Source organism: Gossypium hirsutum, chromosome A02, assembly GCF_007990345.1.
Source record: "Gossypium hirsutum isolate 1008001.06 chromosome A02, Gossypium_hirsutum_v2.1, whole genome shotgun sequence".
Lineage (NCBI taxonomy): Eukaryota > Viridiplantae > Streptophyta > Magnoliopsida > Malvales > Malvaceae > Gossypium > Gossypium hirsutum.
This window is the reverse complement of record NC_053425.1, coordinates 7,064,768-7,085,205: the sequence shown is the minus strand read 5'-3', so window position 1 is coordinate 7,085,205 and position 20,438 is coordinate 7,064,768. Positions and strand designations below refer to the sequence as shown.

At 30.5% G+C, this 20,438-nt stretch overlaps 1 protein-coding gene across 1 annotated transcript; it reads left to right on the top strand.

Annotated features, from left to right (window-relative positions):
- Positions 1-19,158: 19,158 nt before the first annotated feature.
- On the top strand, positions 19,159-20,031 carry LOC107938289 (nuclear transcription factor Y subunit B-1). Its single transcript, XM_016871383.2, has one exon. It carries the CDS (start codon positions 19,318-19,320, stop codon positions 19,774-19,776), a length of 459 nt encoding a protein of 152 aa, XP_016726872.1. The 5' UTR covers positions 19,159-19,317; the 3' UTR covers positions 19,777-20,031.
- The last annotated feature ends 407 nt before the right edge of the window (positions 20,032-20,438 follow it).

The window sequence follows — 20,438 nt, the reverse complement described above, 5'->3', positions numbered from 1 at the left end:
TTGGAAACCACGCGCTGGCTTATTTAATACGGAAGAGTAACGGTTGATTCTGGTTTGCCACGTGGTGATTTTATTGGACACCACGTTAGTTTCATTGTAGCCTTACCTTATTTACAACGACAAATTAATTTTTAGAATGATTTATGAGAAAATGTGTTTTAAGGCGTTTAAACTTACAATCCAATTTAATCAAAAAATATTTTAATTATTATAATATTTATTTTAAATTAATTATTATTTAATTGGTGTTATAATTATATACTAATTAAATTATAATTTATCATTATAATAACATTCAATACTTAAGTATTTTCATACAATAACATCAAAATAATTTTTTTTTATTTATGTAACTCCGCAAGTATGAAGCGATGTTTAAAAGTCGAAGAAGAAATATTTTAATGATAAATTTTGTTTTCTCAACTCTATCTTTTTTATTAATGTATAATGTAAAATTATAATGATAATATTTCCTTACACTTTTCATTTTAAAATTTGTACCATGAAACCTAATGTATGTTGTAATTTGGTCAAATTCAATTATTATTAAATTTTTATATCCCCTGCCGAAAAAAAAATTATTAACATTAGTAAGTTAGAAATCTCTACAAAATAATGGAGATTAAAGTAATGAAAATATAAAGATTAAAGAATAAAAAATATATGTATGCAGTATGTTTATTTTTTAAATGTTATTTATGTGTCATGTTATTATTTATTGATGATGTATGAGATTTGTGTACTAATTATACATTAAATATTATTCTTACTTTTAAAAGTAATAGTCTTAAAAGGATTAATTACAAATTTAGAAAAAAATTAATCTTCACGAATCATAAAACAAACCCAAAGGACATATTGATTACACCAAAAAAATAATTGATCAATTTATTAGCTATTTTTGGTTGGATCTCAGACGAGTACTCGTAAACTACACCTTTGCAAATGGAAAAAGGTTATGCTATCTTATACCTACTAGAGTTTTGTTGAGAACTCCAGCAGTAGTGAAGAATTGGTGTGCGAAAGTGAAAGAAGAAGAAATTTATATAAATCCGTTTTTGATTAATGAAAAATTGTATTATAAAATTACAATTGATATGTATTTATATATTAACTATCAGCTCCTAACTAACTACCGATTATCTCTTCAACACTCCCCCTCAAGTTGGAGGGTGGTAGAGATCCCTGACCCCTAGCTTGGATATCAAATATTCATGGTACTAGACTCCAAACTCCTTAGTCATCACATCTGCAAGTTGTTCATTAGTCCACACATACTATGTTCGTATCATTCCATCTCGTATTTTTTCCTTACAAATTGACAATCAATTTCTCTGTGTTTGGTTCGCTCATGGAATACAGGATTTGCAACAATCCGGAGCGCTGCTTGACTGTCAAAAAGTAACAACATTGGATCAAGTTTATTAAGACATATTTCTTTTAACAAGCCATCCAACCATACTATTTCTGCTACTGTCGATGCCATGCTTCTATACTTAGCTTTAACCGATGAATGTGAGACCATATCCTGCTTCTCTGACTTCCAAAAGATGAGAGAATCTTCAAGTTTGATGTAAAACCCAGTGATGGACTTTTTAGAAATAAGGAACACGACCCAATCCGAATTGCAATAGGCAACAAGTTGTAATTTATTTGATGCAGCCAACAAAGTCCATTAGTCAGGGTCCTTCTTTATGTATTGAACAATTCAAAGTGCTGCTTCAAAATAGAACTTCTTTGGTTTTCGTGTAAACTGGCTCAAATGTTGAACTGCACATGATATGTCTGGCCATGTATTTTTTGAATGCAACAACCGACCTATGAGTCTTTGATATGTTGACAATCTGAAATTAGTTCAGCGTTACAATCTCCTGAATGTACAAATTCATCATACTCAGCTGTAGTGAGTTCCTGATTTTGCTCAAGAGGCGTGTTGATTGTTTTTGCCTCTCCTAACCAAACTTCTGCTATTAACTCCAACACATATTTCCTTTGGTTCAAAACAATTCCCTTGCTCGATCGTGCCACCTCTATACCAAGGAAATATTTCAACTCACTCAAATACTTCATTTTAAAATCCTGATAGTATTTAATATTAATATTAGATATTAAATTAAATTTAATATTTATTTAGATAATATTTTATTAATTTGATATTAATATGAGATTAAATTTAACTTAATATTTATTTAGATAATATTTTATTAATTTAGTATAAATGTGATTAATTCTAATCCTAATTGAACTCTCTCTAAACTCTCCCTATATAAGGGAGCATGAGTTATTATTCTCATACACTTGAATTTAAGAAAAGTTATAGAGAGAAAATTCTCTAAATAATTATTGCAGAAAATTTCTAGAGATATTCTTGTTATTTACAACTTGACCCTAGAATTTTAAAGAAATTACGAAATTACTCTACTAGTAATTTTGTGAAAAATTTTCTAATTCGAAGCAAGCCCACACTTGGCGGACGTGAGCTTGAGGATAACGGAGAAGACTACTCGATCGAAGCATTCATCCTAGACGAATCATAAAGGTACGATTTTGATTAAGTGTTTATTACTTTAGATAACACAACCAAGTTCTTGTTTTTGGAAAAAAATTAAAACTCTGGTTTTCCCTTAAAACTATTTTTCATTCCGTTTTTCGAACCTGATTTTTCAACAATCATCCTTGCCTAACTTGCAACAGCTTCAACTGAAGATTCTTTATTCAATAGATTCAGAATTTGTTGATATTGTACTTGTGTAAACAAAGGTGCTTAAGGGTTATTGGATACAACAATGTCACCAACCGTATCAACATAATCAATCACCACAACATTATTCACCACAGATCTAGTTGAAGCCTTCCTTTTAGTGAACTTAAAATCAGAGGGTATCTAATTAACCTATAATAATTCTCCCTTCTATGCCCCTTGGTTTTACAATGATCACACACGCCATTGAACCTCTTCTTCTAAGCCACATTAGTAAAATACACAGAAGTTGGATTGGGAATGACAAGCCCTGAAGCAAGCTACCTTTGAGACTCTTTTGCGTCAACATAGGGTATGCTTGATTTATACAAGGCAATGGATTCATTAGTAAAATTTGATTATGAACTGCATTATAGGTTTCATTTAAGCCCATCAAGAACTGAAATAGACACTGCTAAGTAACATGTTTAGTATTTTGTTTTGATTATTCACAGCCATAAGAAGAGAAAGGCACAAGAGCATCATACTCATCTCAAAGCAAGCATAATTTAGTGAAATACACACATTGAAGCGGTTCCTTGAAGGTAAGAAGTGATCTCCCGATGCATAAAATAGACTTGAGATCTATCAACTTTATTAAAACAGTCATCAAGATATTTCAAAATTAACAACTGTTGCACTGGAAGCAAAAACTATCCCTGCTGAAAGTTCTCTGCTAACTATGTTCAAGATCCACGACAAAACTAAGACATTACAATATTCCTATTGGGAGTACAAATCCTTTATTATTGATTCTTTAGAACAAGTCTCATCCACAAATCCTAACTTGTTTTTTGCCAATGACGCAATTTGCATAGATCGGGTCTAAATATTATAGTTTCTGTGAAAAATAAAATAAAGAGCACACAAATTTTACGTGGAGACCCTTTCGGGAAAAACCACGGGCAGAGGAGAAGAAAATTCACTATGTCAAAAATTTGAATCAATACAAGAGGAATAGACTATGTCTATTTATAGGCTTGTAAAGCCATATTCTAGTAGGATTGAAACACCTTATCCTAATCAATATAAAATAGATGGAGTTTAATAAGGTTTAAAAATCTTATTCTAAAATAAAATAAAAGAAGTCTAGTTCTATTTGGATTTTACTTTTATTTTATTTTCCATCGTATTTTATTTAAATAAGAATTTGAGTCACTTAATTCTAACAATCTCCACCTTGATACAAATTTTCAATGAACAAGTTCTTAATCGCAAACTTTTAATGAACAAGTTCTCCACCTCTTCCATAAAACCCCTTAAGGGTTTAACTTCAACAATAACACCAACCAAGTCTAAGCAATGCTCAAATTGGTTATAAGAAGTGACTTAGTCATCATATTTGCAGGATTATCATGAGTACTAATTTTGCTCACAACAATATCATCACGAGCAATAATATCACGAAAAAAATGATACCGAACATCAATATGTTTTGTTCTCTCATGAAACATTTGATCTTTTGTAAGGAAGATGGCACTCTGACTGTCACAAAATACTGTACTGATTTGAAGGTCTTCATTGAGTTCACTAAATAGTCCCTTCAACCAAATAGCTTCTTTACAAGCATCAGTAATCGCCATGTACTCAGCTTCAGTGGTAGACAAAGCGACTGTAGTTTGCAAAGTGGCTTTCCAACTAATTGCACAACCTCCGATTATAAAGACGTAACCTGTGAGAGATCTTTTTCTATCAAGGTCTCTAGCAAAATCAGCATCAACATACCCTATGACTTCATCTTTAGTTCTTCTAAGCAAACATCAATAGTGCCTCGTAAGTATCTTAAAATCCACTGAACTACTTTGCAATATTATTTACCGGGATTTGTCATGTATCTGCTAACTGCACTGACTGCATATGATAAATCTGGACGTGAACAAACCATAGCATACATAAGAGATCCCACTGCACTAGAGTATGGAACATGTGACATGTACTCAATCTCATCATCTGATTGTGGAGACAAAGCCGATGAAAGTCTAAAATGGGCTGCTAAAGGAGTACTAATAGGCTTAGCACTCTGCATATTGAACCTGCAAAGAACTTTCTCAATGTACCCCTTCTGACTTAGGTACAATTTACTTGCTTTTCTATCTCTGAGAATCTTCATACCAAGTATCTTCTCTGCTGGTCCTAAATCTTTCATATCAAATTCTTCACTTATTTGGGCTTTGACCTTTCTTATCTCTCCTTTATCTTTTGCTGCTATCAATATGTCATCAACATAAAGAAGTAAATACACAAAAGAACCATCACTGTTTTTCTTAAAGTAAACACAACTGTCTAAATTACTTCTTTTGAAATCATGAGAAGTCATAAAGGAATCAAACCTCTTGTACCACTGTCTTGGTGACTGTTTCAAACTGTAAAGGGACTTTCTCAGCAAGCAAACATAGTCCTCTTTTTCTGAGACTATAAAACCCTCTGGTTGTTATATGTAAATATCCTCCTCAAGTTCTCCATGCAGAAATGTAGTTTTTACATCTAACTACTCAAGCTCCAAATCATGTATGACCACAATACCAAGCAAAGCTCGAATCGAACTATGCTTAACAACTGGAGAGAACACATCTGTAAAGTCCACTCCTAGAATTTGATTGTAACCCTTTGCAATAAGCCTTGCTTTATATCTGGGATCTTTAACTCCTGGAGTCCCTTCTTTCTTTTTAAACACCCATTTACAACGAACAGCCTTTTTTCTTTTAGGAAGTTTCACAAGGTCCCATGTTCTGTTTTTGTGGAGTGATTCTATCTCTTCTTGCATAGCAAACATCCACTTTTCTGAGTCTTCACAGCTAACCGCCTCAGAATAATTAAATGGCTCTTGATTCGCATCTATATCTTCAGCCACATTTAAAGCATAAGCAACTAAATCAACGTCGGCACACTTCTTTGGAGGTTTAATTTCTCTTCTAGTTCTGTTTTTGGCGATAGAGTATTGTGGTGAAGAAGCAACTCTATTCTCAATTTTTGTTCTGCCTTGAAGAGTTGACTCTGTATTAATCTGATGCTCCACTTGCTTTTGATTTTCTTTATTGGAAGAGTCTTTAAGAGATAAGTTAGGTAGCATAGCAGTTTCGTCAAAAACAACATCTCTGCTAATCACAACTTTTCTATTTTCAGGACACCATAACTTATACCCTTTTACACCAGCTTTATATCCAAGAAAAACGCATTTAATGGATCTCGGTTCCAATTTTCCATTATCAACATGAGCATACGCAGGACACCCAAAAATCTTTAAATCAGAATAATTAGCAAGATTACCAGACCATACCTCCTGTGGAGTCTTTTTCTCAATGGCAACGGATGGAGATCGGTTGATCAAAAAACATACAGTAGAGGCTGCTTCTGCCCAAAATGACTTCGATAAGTTGGCATTTGACAACATACATCGAACCTTCTCCATGATCGTTTTGTTCATTCGTTCTGCAATGCCGTTTTGCTGTGGAGTATGACAAACTGTCAAGTGTCTCATGATCCCTTCTGACTTGCACAATCTATTAAACTCATCAGAACAGAACTCTAAGTCATTGTCTGTGCGGAGGTATTTTATCTATTTTCCCGTCTGTTTTTCAATCATAATTTTCCAAGACTTAAATGCAAAAAACACATCACTTTTCTGCTTCAGGAAGAACGCCCAAAATTTTCTAGAAAAATCATCAATAAAGGTTAGCATATAATTAGCTCCACCTCTCGAAGGCACTCTAGATAGCCCCCACAGATCAGAATGAATATACTCCAACGTTCCCTTCGTGTTATGGATTCCTCTTGTGAATCGAACTCTCTTTTTCTTCCCAAAAATACAGTGCTCACAGAAATTCAGTTTCCAAATTCCTTGCCCATCAAGAAGTCCTCTTTTGCTCAATTCTGCTATGCCATTCTCACTCATATGCCCTAGGCACATATGCCAAAGTTTAATAATATCATCATCTGACAAGGAAGAGGAAGCGACAGCTGCATCACTAGTAACAGTAGAACCCTGCAAAACATATAACTTGGCAATCTTTGTCTGCCCTTTCATCACAATAAGGGACCCTTTGGAAATCTTTAAAACCCCACTTTCAGCTGTGTATCTATACCCTTTTGAATCAAGAGTACTCAATGAAATTAAATTTCTTTTCAATTCTAGAACATATCGTATGTTACTAAGTATTCTGACAACTTCATCAAACATCTTAACTTTAATTGTTTCAACACCTGCGATTTTACACGAAGTATTATTTCCCATCAAAACAACACCTTCAGACACTGTTTCGTAAGTTGTAAACCAATCCCGATTGGAACTCATGTGGAAGGTGTAGCCTAAATCAAGTATCCACTCATCGCTTACTTTAGAATCATTGACAGAAGCGACTAGAAGTTCACCATCGCTGTAGTCTTTAAACATTGTTAAGTGTTCGTGTACAAACACACATTCCTCCAAACGATGAGCATAAAGACGCTGCTTCATATGCAACTTGCTTATTAGAGTTTTCGACATACATATTTGTTCTAGCCTCTTCCATAATACAGTGACAGTCTTCTCTTTCATCACATCTTGCAAAATTTTATGGGACAAATGCAGATGTAAATGTGTTAACGCCTTTCGATCCTTACGCTTCTTCTCTTCATCTGTTAATGTCGAAGGCATCTTATCTATCCCTAGCAGGGTATCCTCCAAATTCATCTGCGCAAGAATTGCTTGTATCTTAATCTGCCACAATGCAAATCTGGTGTTACGATCCAACAATAAAATTTCATACTTCAAAGACGCCATTATTGTGATTGAGATGAACAACCCGGAAGCGCTGATACCAATTTGTGAAAAATAAAATAAAATAAAAAATAAAATAAAGAACACACAAATTTTACATGGAAACCCTTTCGGGAAAAAACCACGGGCAGATGAGAAGAAAATTCACTATGTCGAAAATTTGAATCAATACAAAAGGAATAGACTATGTCTATTTATAGGCTTGTAAAGCCATATTCTAGTAGGATTGAAACACCTTATCCTAATCAATATAAAATAGATGGAGTTTAATAAGGTTTAAAAAACCTTATTCTAAAATAAAATAAAAGAAGTCTAGTTCTATATGGATTTTACTTTTTATTTTATTTTCCATCGTATTTTATTTAAATAAGAATTCGAGTCACTTAATTCTAACAGTTTCCAATCTCAAGAAGTTGATAAGAAACAAGTAATGCACCTGGAGTATCAGGTGGATGCAAGTACAGAGGGTGATCGAAATCAACTAAAAGATCAGAAGAATTAACCATTGCAACGAATCACGAACAGAAAATAAAGCATGAACAGAAAAACAGAACAGTGTTGGGCAAACCGCAATCAACTATCCACAAGTGAGAAGCGAGTGATAAAGAAACACATGGACTACGACGGTCGGAATGAGTCAGTCGAGGGTTGCTCTCAAGGGTGAAGGTAGAAATGTTTTTTAGGGGTGATACAAATTAAATTTTAATTTTTATGATAGTAAAAATACAATTTCACTATTTGAGTAGCCTATATCTTTATAACTTTTAAAGGATTAAATTATTTTTTTATCAGTTTTAGGGGGCAAAGTGCAATTTTACCTTTACTAATTTAAAATTTTTTAAAAAAATTAAAGGGCTTAAATGAAAGAATTTTCATTTTAGGGGGGTTGGGCCCCTTGCCAGCCCCCCAGTTGCTTTGATACCATGTTGAGAACTCCGGCAATAGTGAAGAATTGGTGTGCACAGGTGAAAAAAGAAGAAATTTACAGAAATCAATTTCTGATTAATGAAAAAATGTATTATAAAATCACAACTTATATGTATTTATATATTAACTATCAACTCCTAACTAACTAATTGTTTCTGTTACTTTACTAACTAACTATCGATTATCTCTTCAACAAGTTTCAAGTAGGGGCGTAATTAAAAGGACAAGGGGAAAATTAACTCATTAATCAAACGAGATATTAGCAGTTCTAATCCCTTTTATTTGTCAAGTATCCAATTCAAGTTATTTTTAACATAATTTTTACACCTAAAATTATATAATTTTATTTTAAATCAAATTCCTAGCTTCACTCTAAGTTGGGGCATTACACATATGAATTATTCAATGCCGCTTTACTTCTAGTGCAAGTATTAAAGGTAAAGTAATGCAAAACAGCGGGTATAAAGAAGATAACTCCAAAACCCCAAGCCACTTCCTTTAGTTGGTCATAATTCATAAACCATCAGCCTTATTCATTTTTTTGTTATGCAATTGATCCATGTACCAATATATATGATAAATTCAAAACACTAATAACTCCTCAACAATCTCTTGGTTAAGTAATAAAAATAGTATGTTGTAAGCATAAAAATTTGGCTATCTCCTTCCCCAATTATAGAAAAAGAGAAAAATGTAAATACAAGGTGTTAGGTCCCACTAACATAGACACTTCATTCATTGACACATGGCATATCTATTATAATGACACGTGACAGTTATATTATTTATCTCCATGTTTTGTTATTTTAAAAATAGATTATACTTTTAAAATTATAATACATTATTTCAATAATATTAATAATTTAAAATTTCACACTCTGCCATGCCACAAGGATAATCAGTTGCCTTGAAAAAAGCTGCCTTCTGTATTGATGATAAAGAAAACTCTTATGTGTTAGGATATTTATAGATTTAATTATTTATTGGTTTTCTTTTCCAATTTAGTCCTATCTTATATTTAAAGGTAGTCAACATTCCTAAATCACAATTTAAGCCCTCATAGTTTTCAACCTTTTAAAAATTAAGAATTTCCTTTATTAAAAATTATAAAATTAGACCCTATCATTTTTAATTTTTTCTAAAAAATAACCTTTCAGTCAAAAATCAAATAAATTATTCAAGTAATTATAAATTTTATTTTGTTGAAATAATTATCAAAGAAGAATAATTTTATTATTGTTATGTCCTGAAGTCTGATTTTATAAATAAATATGATCACATAAAACATATTTTAAATTTTTTATTACAAAATTAACAAAAAATTATATATATTACAATTTTAAAAAAATAATATACATGACAAACCAATATTACATGATTTTAATTATTATTTAATAATAATAAAACCGCCTAGCATGAGTCAAGTTTAAAATAAAGATTTTGTAAATTCAAACCAATATGACATGATTTAAATTATTATTTAATAATTTTATAAATTGAATTTTAATTATAAAAAAATAAAATAATATTTATAATATTTTATTTTCAACATTAATGTAAAATTGCAAATATTACTTAAAAATTTCGTGCAACTCAAACAAGGGGGGAGAATGAGGCCTAAAGCTAGGCCTTTTATTAACGATTATTGGCTTTGTAAATATATCTTAAAATCCAAAGAAATTTCCCATAGTTGACCAATTCTTCAAATCTCTCCCATTACTTTCTTTGGTTATTTGATAAATGTCTTTAACCTTATTTTTAGTGCACTTTGGGTGATTATATAGTGTTATTTGTAAATTATATACCCCTAATCTTTTATATTAATCTTTTGATGTCTAATAGAGTACTTGGGAGAAATTGGGAGTGAAAAATGGGTAAAAATTAGAATATTGGAGCGGATCAAAAGCTAAACATATACAACAAAGTTTCACATGGGCAGACCATACAATCATGTGTCCAGGACATGTCGATTTCGTTAACCATGTGAATTGACAATTGAAAGTGACGATTTTTAAGTTTTTTGGCACTTTGAGAAGATATAAATAATAAAATAAAAAAGGAGGATACCGACCGTCATAAGATAGCACGAAAATTATCTAAAGAACACCATTAAAGTCAATTTCCAAATAATTCTCCATCGAAATTCAAGAATCCAAATTGTATTTTTTTTTCTTTATGTTTATTCTTGCAAGTAAAAACTAATTCTCTTAATATTAAAGTTTTATAAAAAAATCAAAACCATTGAAATTTAATCTAATTTCCATTTAATTAATTAAACCACCAAAGCCCCTAGGTTTTACCGTTTTAGGGAAAACCTCCCATTTCATCAACACTTAAATTATAATTAATGCATTTTAACCCATCTTTTTTCTTCCTCTTCGCTTTTTTCTTTAATCTTGGCTGCCGGATTTTGTTTTAATACGATCATGGTATGCCATGATATCTGAATAAAAATATCACCATAGGGGAAGTTAGAAATTATTTTAAAGGGTAGGTATAGAATTATAAAAGTTTTGAGGGTTAAAATATAATTTTATTATGTACCAATTTATAATTTCATCATTTTTATGAGATTAAACATAAAATTATTCATATTTTATAAAATTAAAGTATAATTTTATTATAGATTAATTTGTAATTTTATTATATTTAAAGGGATTGAACTGAAAATTTTTATTTGGGGCCGGTAAGGCGCCTTCCAACCCCCTTAGCATTACCTCTGACTAAAATTTATATAATACAAATTATTAATTTACCATAAGTTAATAAATAATAAGGGTCAAATTCTATTCTTAGTCTTTAATACTATAAGCAAGTTGTAAATTTAATCCCTATACTTTAAATTGTTCATTTTTAATCATTTTTTTCGAATTTTGAAAATTCAATCATAACTCAAACATATTCATATGTAAACTTTTTGCGGCAAATATATTATCACATATGTAAAGCCATATCAACTTACATTTTCATAAAACACTCTTAAAAAAAATTCATGCCATTTTAATTAATAGATTTAATGACTAAGTTTGAGTTAGGATTGAAACTTCAAATTTGAAGAGACTAGTAATGGTCAAATTGAAGAACAAGGACTATATACACAGAACACGCATAGTATGATCAAACAAATAGCAAATTTTGACCTAACAAATTTAATTGCTACTATTTTAGTTGTGATAGGAATTTCAAAATTCGAAAAAATATGACAAAAGTTGACCAAATTGGAGTAAAAGGACTACACCCACAACTTATATATAATACGAGACTAATAGCAAAATTTGACCTAACAGATTTAGTTGCTATTGCTTTTGCCAAGAAAAAAAGTTCAAAGTTAAGAAAATACAGCAACTAAAATTAACTAAAAGACTGCACCCACAACTTATGTCACGTCCTGAAATTCTTATTGATAAATTGTAAATTTTTAGTAAGAATGAGTTTGTTGGTTCAGTGATAAAGCCTTAGCTTACCTTTAAGTCTTGAGTTCAACTCACTTTGTTCACAATTTTTTTTTATTTTAAGCCTATGCCGCCCAGCTCTGTCAATTATAAGATTACTAATAGGGTAGTGGCCAATTACTAAAGGGCTTTAATTTAGATTAAATTATTGTGTGTATGCCAATTGTAATTATTGGTAATATGTTCATTGAATTGTATGGTATGATATTGCTAATTGAATGCATGATTAAACATGCTACTAAAATTGTTAAACCGAAAGCATGTTAAAGCATGCCACTAATATTGTTACCGTTACCGATTAGCATGGTGTGCTTCATTGATTGTATGCTATATTTGCATTTGCATGGGGTGGGTATTTGTGGCTGACGGAGGAGTTCTATGGAGAACCAGACAACATTTAAAGTCCGCAAAACTATAGTTAGTGCTTTGTATTGGAAATTTGAGGTGATTAGGCGATTTATCGCATTTTTACTAGTAGCTTGACTGCATTTTTACCAGCAGAATTTTTTGCATATTTTTATTGGTGGTTTTAACCACAACGGACTTAAGCCCATACTATTTTGGAGTTCAAATGATAGGTTTTGGGGAACTCGTGGTGTGTAGCAGGTGAATGGGTACGATTATTGCATTGAAACATTGAGCATGCCATGTTTGTATGTTGTATTGACTTATCAAATTGGTTGAATTTTATAAATTGATTAATGACAGTTTAATAGATTAAATGCTCATTTTGTATGGGCTCACACTGGGTTTTTTAAGTTCACCCCCACTTTACTATTTACAAACAATCATCAGGACTAGGCTTGGATTTGGCATTTGGAGGTCTCTTTACGAAATTTTTGGACGTTATTTTTTATTAAAATTTTATTTTATTTCGGTATTATTCTTATTTTTATTTAGGATTGTAAAGTTTATTTAAATTTGGACTATGGTATAGAACATTTTTGAACTGGTATTTTTGCATTCATGACTTTTGATGGAAACTGAACAAGTTTGGAAATTGTTTTAAATATGACTTAAAATATGAGATTTTCTATGAATAAAACACAATAAATTTTCTGCTGCACAAACGGTAAATCTAAGTTTTAAACAAGGGATTTTTCAATGCAACTAACTAAGTTTTTTTTTCTTAAATGGCACGATCAATAAATTAATTGAACTTAAGAACAAATGACCTAATTAACCGGAGTTTCAACAATGTTTTTTTTTCAACCATGCTAAGTTTAAAAAATTTAACGAAAAAGTGATTTTAGAATCAGAAATTTTTATTTAGCCATTTTGGTGGCTAATGTAACCTTCAAAATTCGATTATAGCGTCTAGGCCGGACTTGAGAGGTTACATTTAGTGGTATCAGAGCCCGATTCAATAACTCGGCGGGAAAAAAGTTATTATTTTTATTATTAATTAAACTAAATTTTGAGTCTACATGCATGTTTTCAAAAAGGGGTATTTTGAAAAAAAAAGAAAAAAAATCTACCACAGTGTTTTATTTGGAAGTATTTAAAAAAAAGCTCCAAGACCCCGATGTTGATTTCATTGAATACTGTTAATATTAGACTGTAGACAAACACTAGGATTGAATTGCATTAAATTCTAAGATTCTAGAAAATTGAAAATAACTAGTGTTTGTGACTTTGTGAAATTGTATATAAAATCTAAACCAAGATAGTATAATGAGTGTTCATGGAACGCGAGGACGTGGTATGCGAGGGCGTGGAGGTCACCGTCGAGTGGCTCCAAGTTATTTAAGGGTGTTGTTAAAACAACCCCTACGGTAGCTGAATATTTGGTGGAGACTACTGAGAGAATTCTGAAGGATATGGATTGCACTCCAGAACAAAAAGCTTAAGGGTGTTGTGTCCTTGCTAAGGGACAAAGCCTATCGTTGGTGGCAATCAGTAGTTAGGGGTACCATTGCTGAGCGTATTACTTGCGCCTGTTTCCAAGAAACCTTTAAGAAGAAATATGTGGGTACCAAGTATGTAGAGGCTTGTCGACTGGAGTTTATTGAGCTCAAACAAAGGGACATGTCTATGTCGAAGTATGAGGCGGAGTTTCTGAGATTGAGTCGCTATGCTCCTGGTATAGTGACGACTGAGTAAGATAAGAGTTTGCGTTTTGAGGAGGGCCTTAGATATGATCTAAAAATACAAGTGCCCCGCATCAAGAGATAATCTTTGAGAATTTGGTCGAAAAAGCTAAAATTGTGGAAAGGTTAATCGTTTGGAATGTAAAGGGATAAAGATAGGGTTCCGACTTTGCATTTGCATGGGGTGAGTATTTGTGATCGACGAAGGAGTTCCTTGGAGAACTAGACGACATTTAAAGTCTGCAATATTGTAATCAATGCACCGCATCGGAGATTTGAAGTGTTTGGGCAATTTATCTCATTTTTACTAGCAACTTGACTACATTTTTACTGGCAGAGCTTTCTGCATATTGTTATTAGTGGTTTTAACCACAACGGACTTAAGCCCATATTGTTTTGGAGTTCGGATGACAAGTTCTAGAGAACTCGTAGTGTGTGGCATATGAATGGGTAGAATTATTGCATTGAAACATTGAGCATGCCATGTTTGTATGTTGTATTGGCTTGTCAAATTGGCTGAATTTTATAAATTAATAACTGACTGTTTAATAGATTAAATGCTTATTTTGTATGGACTTACACTAGCTTTTTAAGCTCACCCCCTATTTTACTCTTTACAGACAATTCTCAAAACTAGGCTCGGATTTGGCATTCATAGGTCTCTCTATGGAACTTTTGGCAGTAAGTTTTTTTCAAAATTTCTTTTATTGTTATTTTGGAATGTAAGGTTTATTTAAATTTGGACTATGGTATGGGACATTTTTCAAATGGGATTTTTGCATGCATGAATTCTAACGAAAACTGAACAAATTTGGAAATTGTTTTAAATATGACTTAAAATATGAAATTTTCTGTGAAAATAAGACACAATAAATTTCCTACCGCACGAACAGTAAATCTAAGTTTTTAACAAGGGATTTTCCAATGCAATCAACTAAGTTTTTTTTTTTAAATGGCAAGACCAATAAATAAATTAAACTTAACAACGGATAGCCTAATTAACCAGAGTTTCAACAATGTTTTCTTTTCAACCACCCTAAGTTTTGAAATTTTAACGAAAAAGTGATTTTAGAATCGGATGCTTTTACTTAGCCATTTCAATGGCTAATGTAACCTTTGAAATTCGGTCATAACGTTCAGGTCTAGTTTGAGATGTTACAACTTACATATAGTACGAGAATAATACCAATATTTGATCTAACGATTTAGTTGCTACTATCTCAAAGTTAAAAATATATATATATAGTAACTAAAATAAACTAAATTAGAGTAAAAATACTACACCCACAACTTAAACATAGTATAAAACTAATAACAGAATTTGATCTAATAAATTTAATTTTATAATTCACGATAAACAATTAATTTTATCATTATAATCAAAACATCAATTAATTTATACATGAATTTTTAATAAACACACTTGTATTGTTGGCATTAATCTTATTTTGTACCCTTGTTATTTTTTATTTATGTTTTTAATAAATTCTAATTATTTAATTATTTGTCTACATCATGTAATTGTGTATCAAACTTCCACCAGCATTTCTATAAAGCTTAATTCTAGTTATTGCTGCTTCCACTTAAAGTTTTCTTCGGTCTTAGGTTATCAAGAAAATCACTTTATCCATAAAGAAAAGGAATCACTTTGACTCTGAAAAGACTTTGAAGATTTAAATAAATTAATTTTAGACCACCAATTACCAATATAATAATAATATACACATTTATTTGATGAACCAGTTTTAACATTTTAGGGAATCATTCAGAGTGGGACAATTACATGAAAAACCCAACATCAAAACATTACTCAATGAAGAAAGTAGTGGATATTTTATAATACATGGAGACACACACACACACATATCATCCTATGGAATTAATCCACTTTTGTGTTTGTACTTAATTTATGGTTTTAATGCTAGCAAGTTTATCAAGAAAGTTGAGTGTCTTTTCTTCTGTTTCCTTTCATATATTACTATTAAATAGATCTAGATTTACTTGCAAGAATCAGATGTGTTGTCATCAACCAATGTGAAAAATTTATAAATGAATAAATTAATTTTTGTACATTGAATCAATGAGAAAATTAATTTGTTTTAATAAAAAATTTTACTATTAAAAATTAGTGTAACTGACGGAATAACCAAACAATTATACATAGCGTGCCACGTGTACCTCATACTGATATACATGCACTAGTTTTTAATAATAAAAATGGGTAAAATTTTGATAAAAGGGTTGTTTACTTTTTTATCTAATGTACATAGACTAATTTATCAATTTTTTTAGTAAAATAAGCAAAAATACAATCTAACTTCTACTATAATGGCCGAAACCACATTCCTCGCTTATGGTTCATGTCATGGTCCATTATATATATAAGTGAGTATTTGATACACTGGTAGTGTACTTTTTTTTTTATTCCACAAATAGATTTAAAATTTTGACATGTGTCTTTTTCTTTAAAATATTTATTTTTTTTAATATCTTACTATACCCTTGTAGGGCACTTATGAATCCCCTAACCTTGCTTATCTAATCTAAAAAATCTATCGTCTGTGTACCAAATATTATATATATATATATAGAGAGAAAGAGAGAGAAGGAATCTACTTACACGATGTAAAACTAGAGTGGTTTTACACCATTCTCTAATTTTTTATACGATTAATATTTTAACAATTCAAATAATCATATTTTATACTCTATTCATGTAGATCATGCATATCAAGTTTGGTACAAATTCAAATTTTCTAACTATTTATTTTGTGAAAAATAACTTTTAACCGTTAAATTTATATTAATATAAACAATATTTTAAATTGAAATGATAGAGAAATTACATCGTTTGAAAAATTTACAAGAATGACCAATACAAATATCTAAAAAATTTTAACGATTAAATTACTAAAATAACAATCGAATAAAAAATTACAAAAAATATAAAATCATTTTAATATTACACAATATAAATATATCTCGCCCCATATAAACACACAAATATGTCACCTTAAACAATTGAAACAGTGTAGGATAATTCATTCTCCCACACAATATAATAATTAGAATTGTACGGACAGCACATACTTATTTTATATTAAATGATAATTATTTCATATATGGGTATAATTTTTTTTTTAATTTCACTAAAAAATCACCCATGTGTTTTTTAATTGATATTTTTAGAAAATCAAACTAAATAAAGGAGACAAATAACATGTTGTTAATCTCAGTAATTGAATTGAAAAACTCAATAATTTATATATAAAATAATTATGCTATATATTATAATAATAAGATAATGAAAGTAAGATCTCTTCAACTTCAGACAACTTCATTAAATTAAGGAACAAAAGAAACACTACATGTTAATGCTGTCGTACTGAATGATGCAATATCGTATTAGGGTTTAACAGCAATACATACCTCTCTTAAAATTAAATTTAAATCTATTTATTGAATAAAAAATCCACTATTAACTCACTTCATATTTTTAATTTTTAATTTATTTTCTAAATAAAAATGTTTGATCGAATCCACACTGAAAACCTTATGTTTTGATTAGTATAATCTCCAATTCTCCACCTCTTAAACTTTATTATTATTATGCTATATGTTTACTCTAAGCCCACTGGTTCAACATTAAAGCTAATTAAAGTTGATAAAAAGAAAAATGAGTCATTTACCTGTCTCTATCTGCATCCAATAATGATATATAATTTATGTTGCATGCCGATGAATCTAAATTACTTGGAAAGTATATACCATCATGCCTCGCTGTCACCACTGGTGGACCTAGTCCACTTACATTACAACACATTGACATAAAAGCAACATTTACCCCTAAATTTCACAATTTTTTAGTTTATATTAATTTCGAAATTAAACAACTTTTTTCAATACCACGAACGAATTCTTCAAGGACCAAATTTGGAAAGTAATGTAGACCAAAAAAAGGTTAAAAGGACCAAAGAGGAAAATTTTGTCAAATTTAGAGACTAAGTTTTCCTTTAACGTTTATATAAAATTCACCATTGAATTGATAAGGGTTCAATTTAAGGAAAAATATTATATGAAACAATGACACCACGTCATTTGTATCTTTTTTTTTTAAAGTTTAATGCCACATCAAATATTTTTATCTTAAAAAAATCAAATGAAAATGAAAATTTTGAAATTTAAAATAAAATTATTGATGTCGCATTAAACTATTAAAAAAGAATAATATCTACGTTTCATATAATCCCTTCTCTCAATTTAGTTAGAGTTCAAAAATGTCTATATTATATATTAAATGGCTTATTAAATTGGTGACCTCTCAACTTTGTTTCAACTCAGTTACGAAATTACTAAATATTCAATCATTTTATAAAATAATAAGTATGCTTTGAGGGGAGTTTTTTTTTTTTTTGGTCTTTTTAATGTATACATAATGGGATTTGGATTCAATACCCCATAAATTTTAATATTTTAACTTTACAATTTCAATTAAAACTTCATTTATATTTTATGTAAAAAAATTTGTAAATATATTTGTAATATAATTTTTTTACCCACTCAATGGACGTGCCATTACCTAGTGTGTATATATATACATATATACTTACCAATATTTATTTTAAGTAATTTACTAAGTTGATGTCATGAGTCAACTAAGCACTAATTCAATTATGAAATTACTAAGATATTCTTATATACAAATTCAATTGTATTTTTATGAGTGTGTTTTGTCTTTTTTATATAATAAACCAATGAAAATTTGATCTCAATGAGATATAAATTCTGAACATTATACATGATAAATAATTAATTTTACCATTATAATCAAAGCCTTGGTTAATTTTTATGTGATTTTTTATAAATATATTTGTTACATTTATTTCACTTACATTGTATGTGTGCTATAAATCTAAAATATATATTATTGTTTTTTATTTTTACACAAGTTTTAACATGTTTTAAAAAAAAATAAGTCACTTTGAAATACTTGATGAGGTTAATGAAAAACCACATTTTGAAAAATAAAAGGATTTAGAAATAATCAAATTATAATAAAGGGACTAAATCCACTAAAAAGACATAAAACAAGGACTTCCTATAAATTTGACGGAAATCAAATAGATATCCAATAGTTTGAGACTTGGTCCCAGTGTCCCATCATTGATGCCCACTCGATGATCAGCTTCATCACATCTCACATCCAATATCCAAAAGACATCAATCTCTACATATATATATATACACACACATGTATAAATGTATGTATGTATGTATGTAATTTGCAGAACTAACCTTTTGACCTTTTGATCAACAGTTAGGTTCTTTGTGAAGGGTGGGTATTATCCAAAAATGGCCGAAAACATTGGAACATCAAATGATGGTGGTGGCGATGGCGGCGGCTTTAAAGAGCAGGACCATTTACTCCCCATAGCCAACGTTGGTCGAATAATGAAACAAATCCTTCCCCCAAACGCCAAAATCTCCAAAGAAGCTAAAGAAACCATGCAAGAATGCGTATCGGAGTTCATCAGCTTCGTCACCGGCGAAGCATCGGAGAAATGCAGGAAAGAGAGGCGGAAGACCGTTAATGGCGACGATATTTGTTGGGCTTTGGCGACGCTAGGTTTCGACGACTATGCGGTGCCGTTGAAACGGTACTTGTACAAGTTTAGGGAATTTGAAGGGGACAAAGCAGCGAATCAAGTGAAGGTTAGTATTAGCAACAGCAAGGATGATGATGGTGATGAAGCTCAAAAACAACAACAACAACAATCTCCATTGATGTTTCAGCATGATTGGAAGCAGTAATGATTCTAATTTTGGGGTTTCTTTAAATTAGTGTATGACCATGATTTATAACATCAAAAGATTGGATTTGGGTTCTTTCTAAAGGTAGGGTTTGTCTCGAATCCGAGACGCAGATGAACACAAATTTTTTATCACTTCACCTATGATTCAGCCAAATAGATCTGGGTTTGATTTCATCTATTTTCATATGGCTTTTATTTCATGTTTTCACACTGCTAAACAAATCAATCTTAGCTTTGGGAATATTTAGATTGATCTTCTTTTTTCTATGATTTGCATTTACAGACAACAGTGTCGGTGATGACAAAGGTATGAAATATAATTTTTCAAAAATTAAAAAAAAGGTATTTATATCGTATGCCATACTTTCACTTGAATTCGAACATACATTTCATATTATTCATCAATTTAGTGAACCTCCCCACTTATAAGGGCCAATGTCTCGAGCTATATATACTAGAATGGAATTATTTTCACTACATAAGCTGAACTTTTATAGAAAGTATCCGAATTAGTCCATGTAATTAGGGTTTAAGGTTACTTTAAGGGGCATCATTGTTAGCAGACATTATATATATATAGAAATAGAACTGTATCATCATTTTGCTCAATGTGTTCAAAAACCAAGATACAAAATCAAGGTCAAAGGTGAGATAATTGAT

Bases quoted from the DNA above. Each gene is read 5' to 3' on its own strand.
- LOC107938289 (XM_016871383.2), top strand. From the start codon at position 19,318: ATGGCCGAAAACATTGGAACATCAAATGATGGTGGTGGCGATGGCGGC.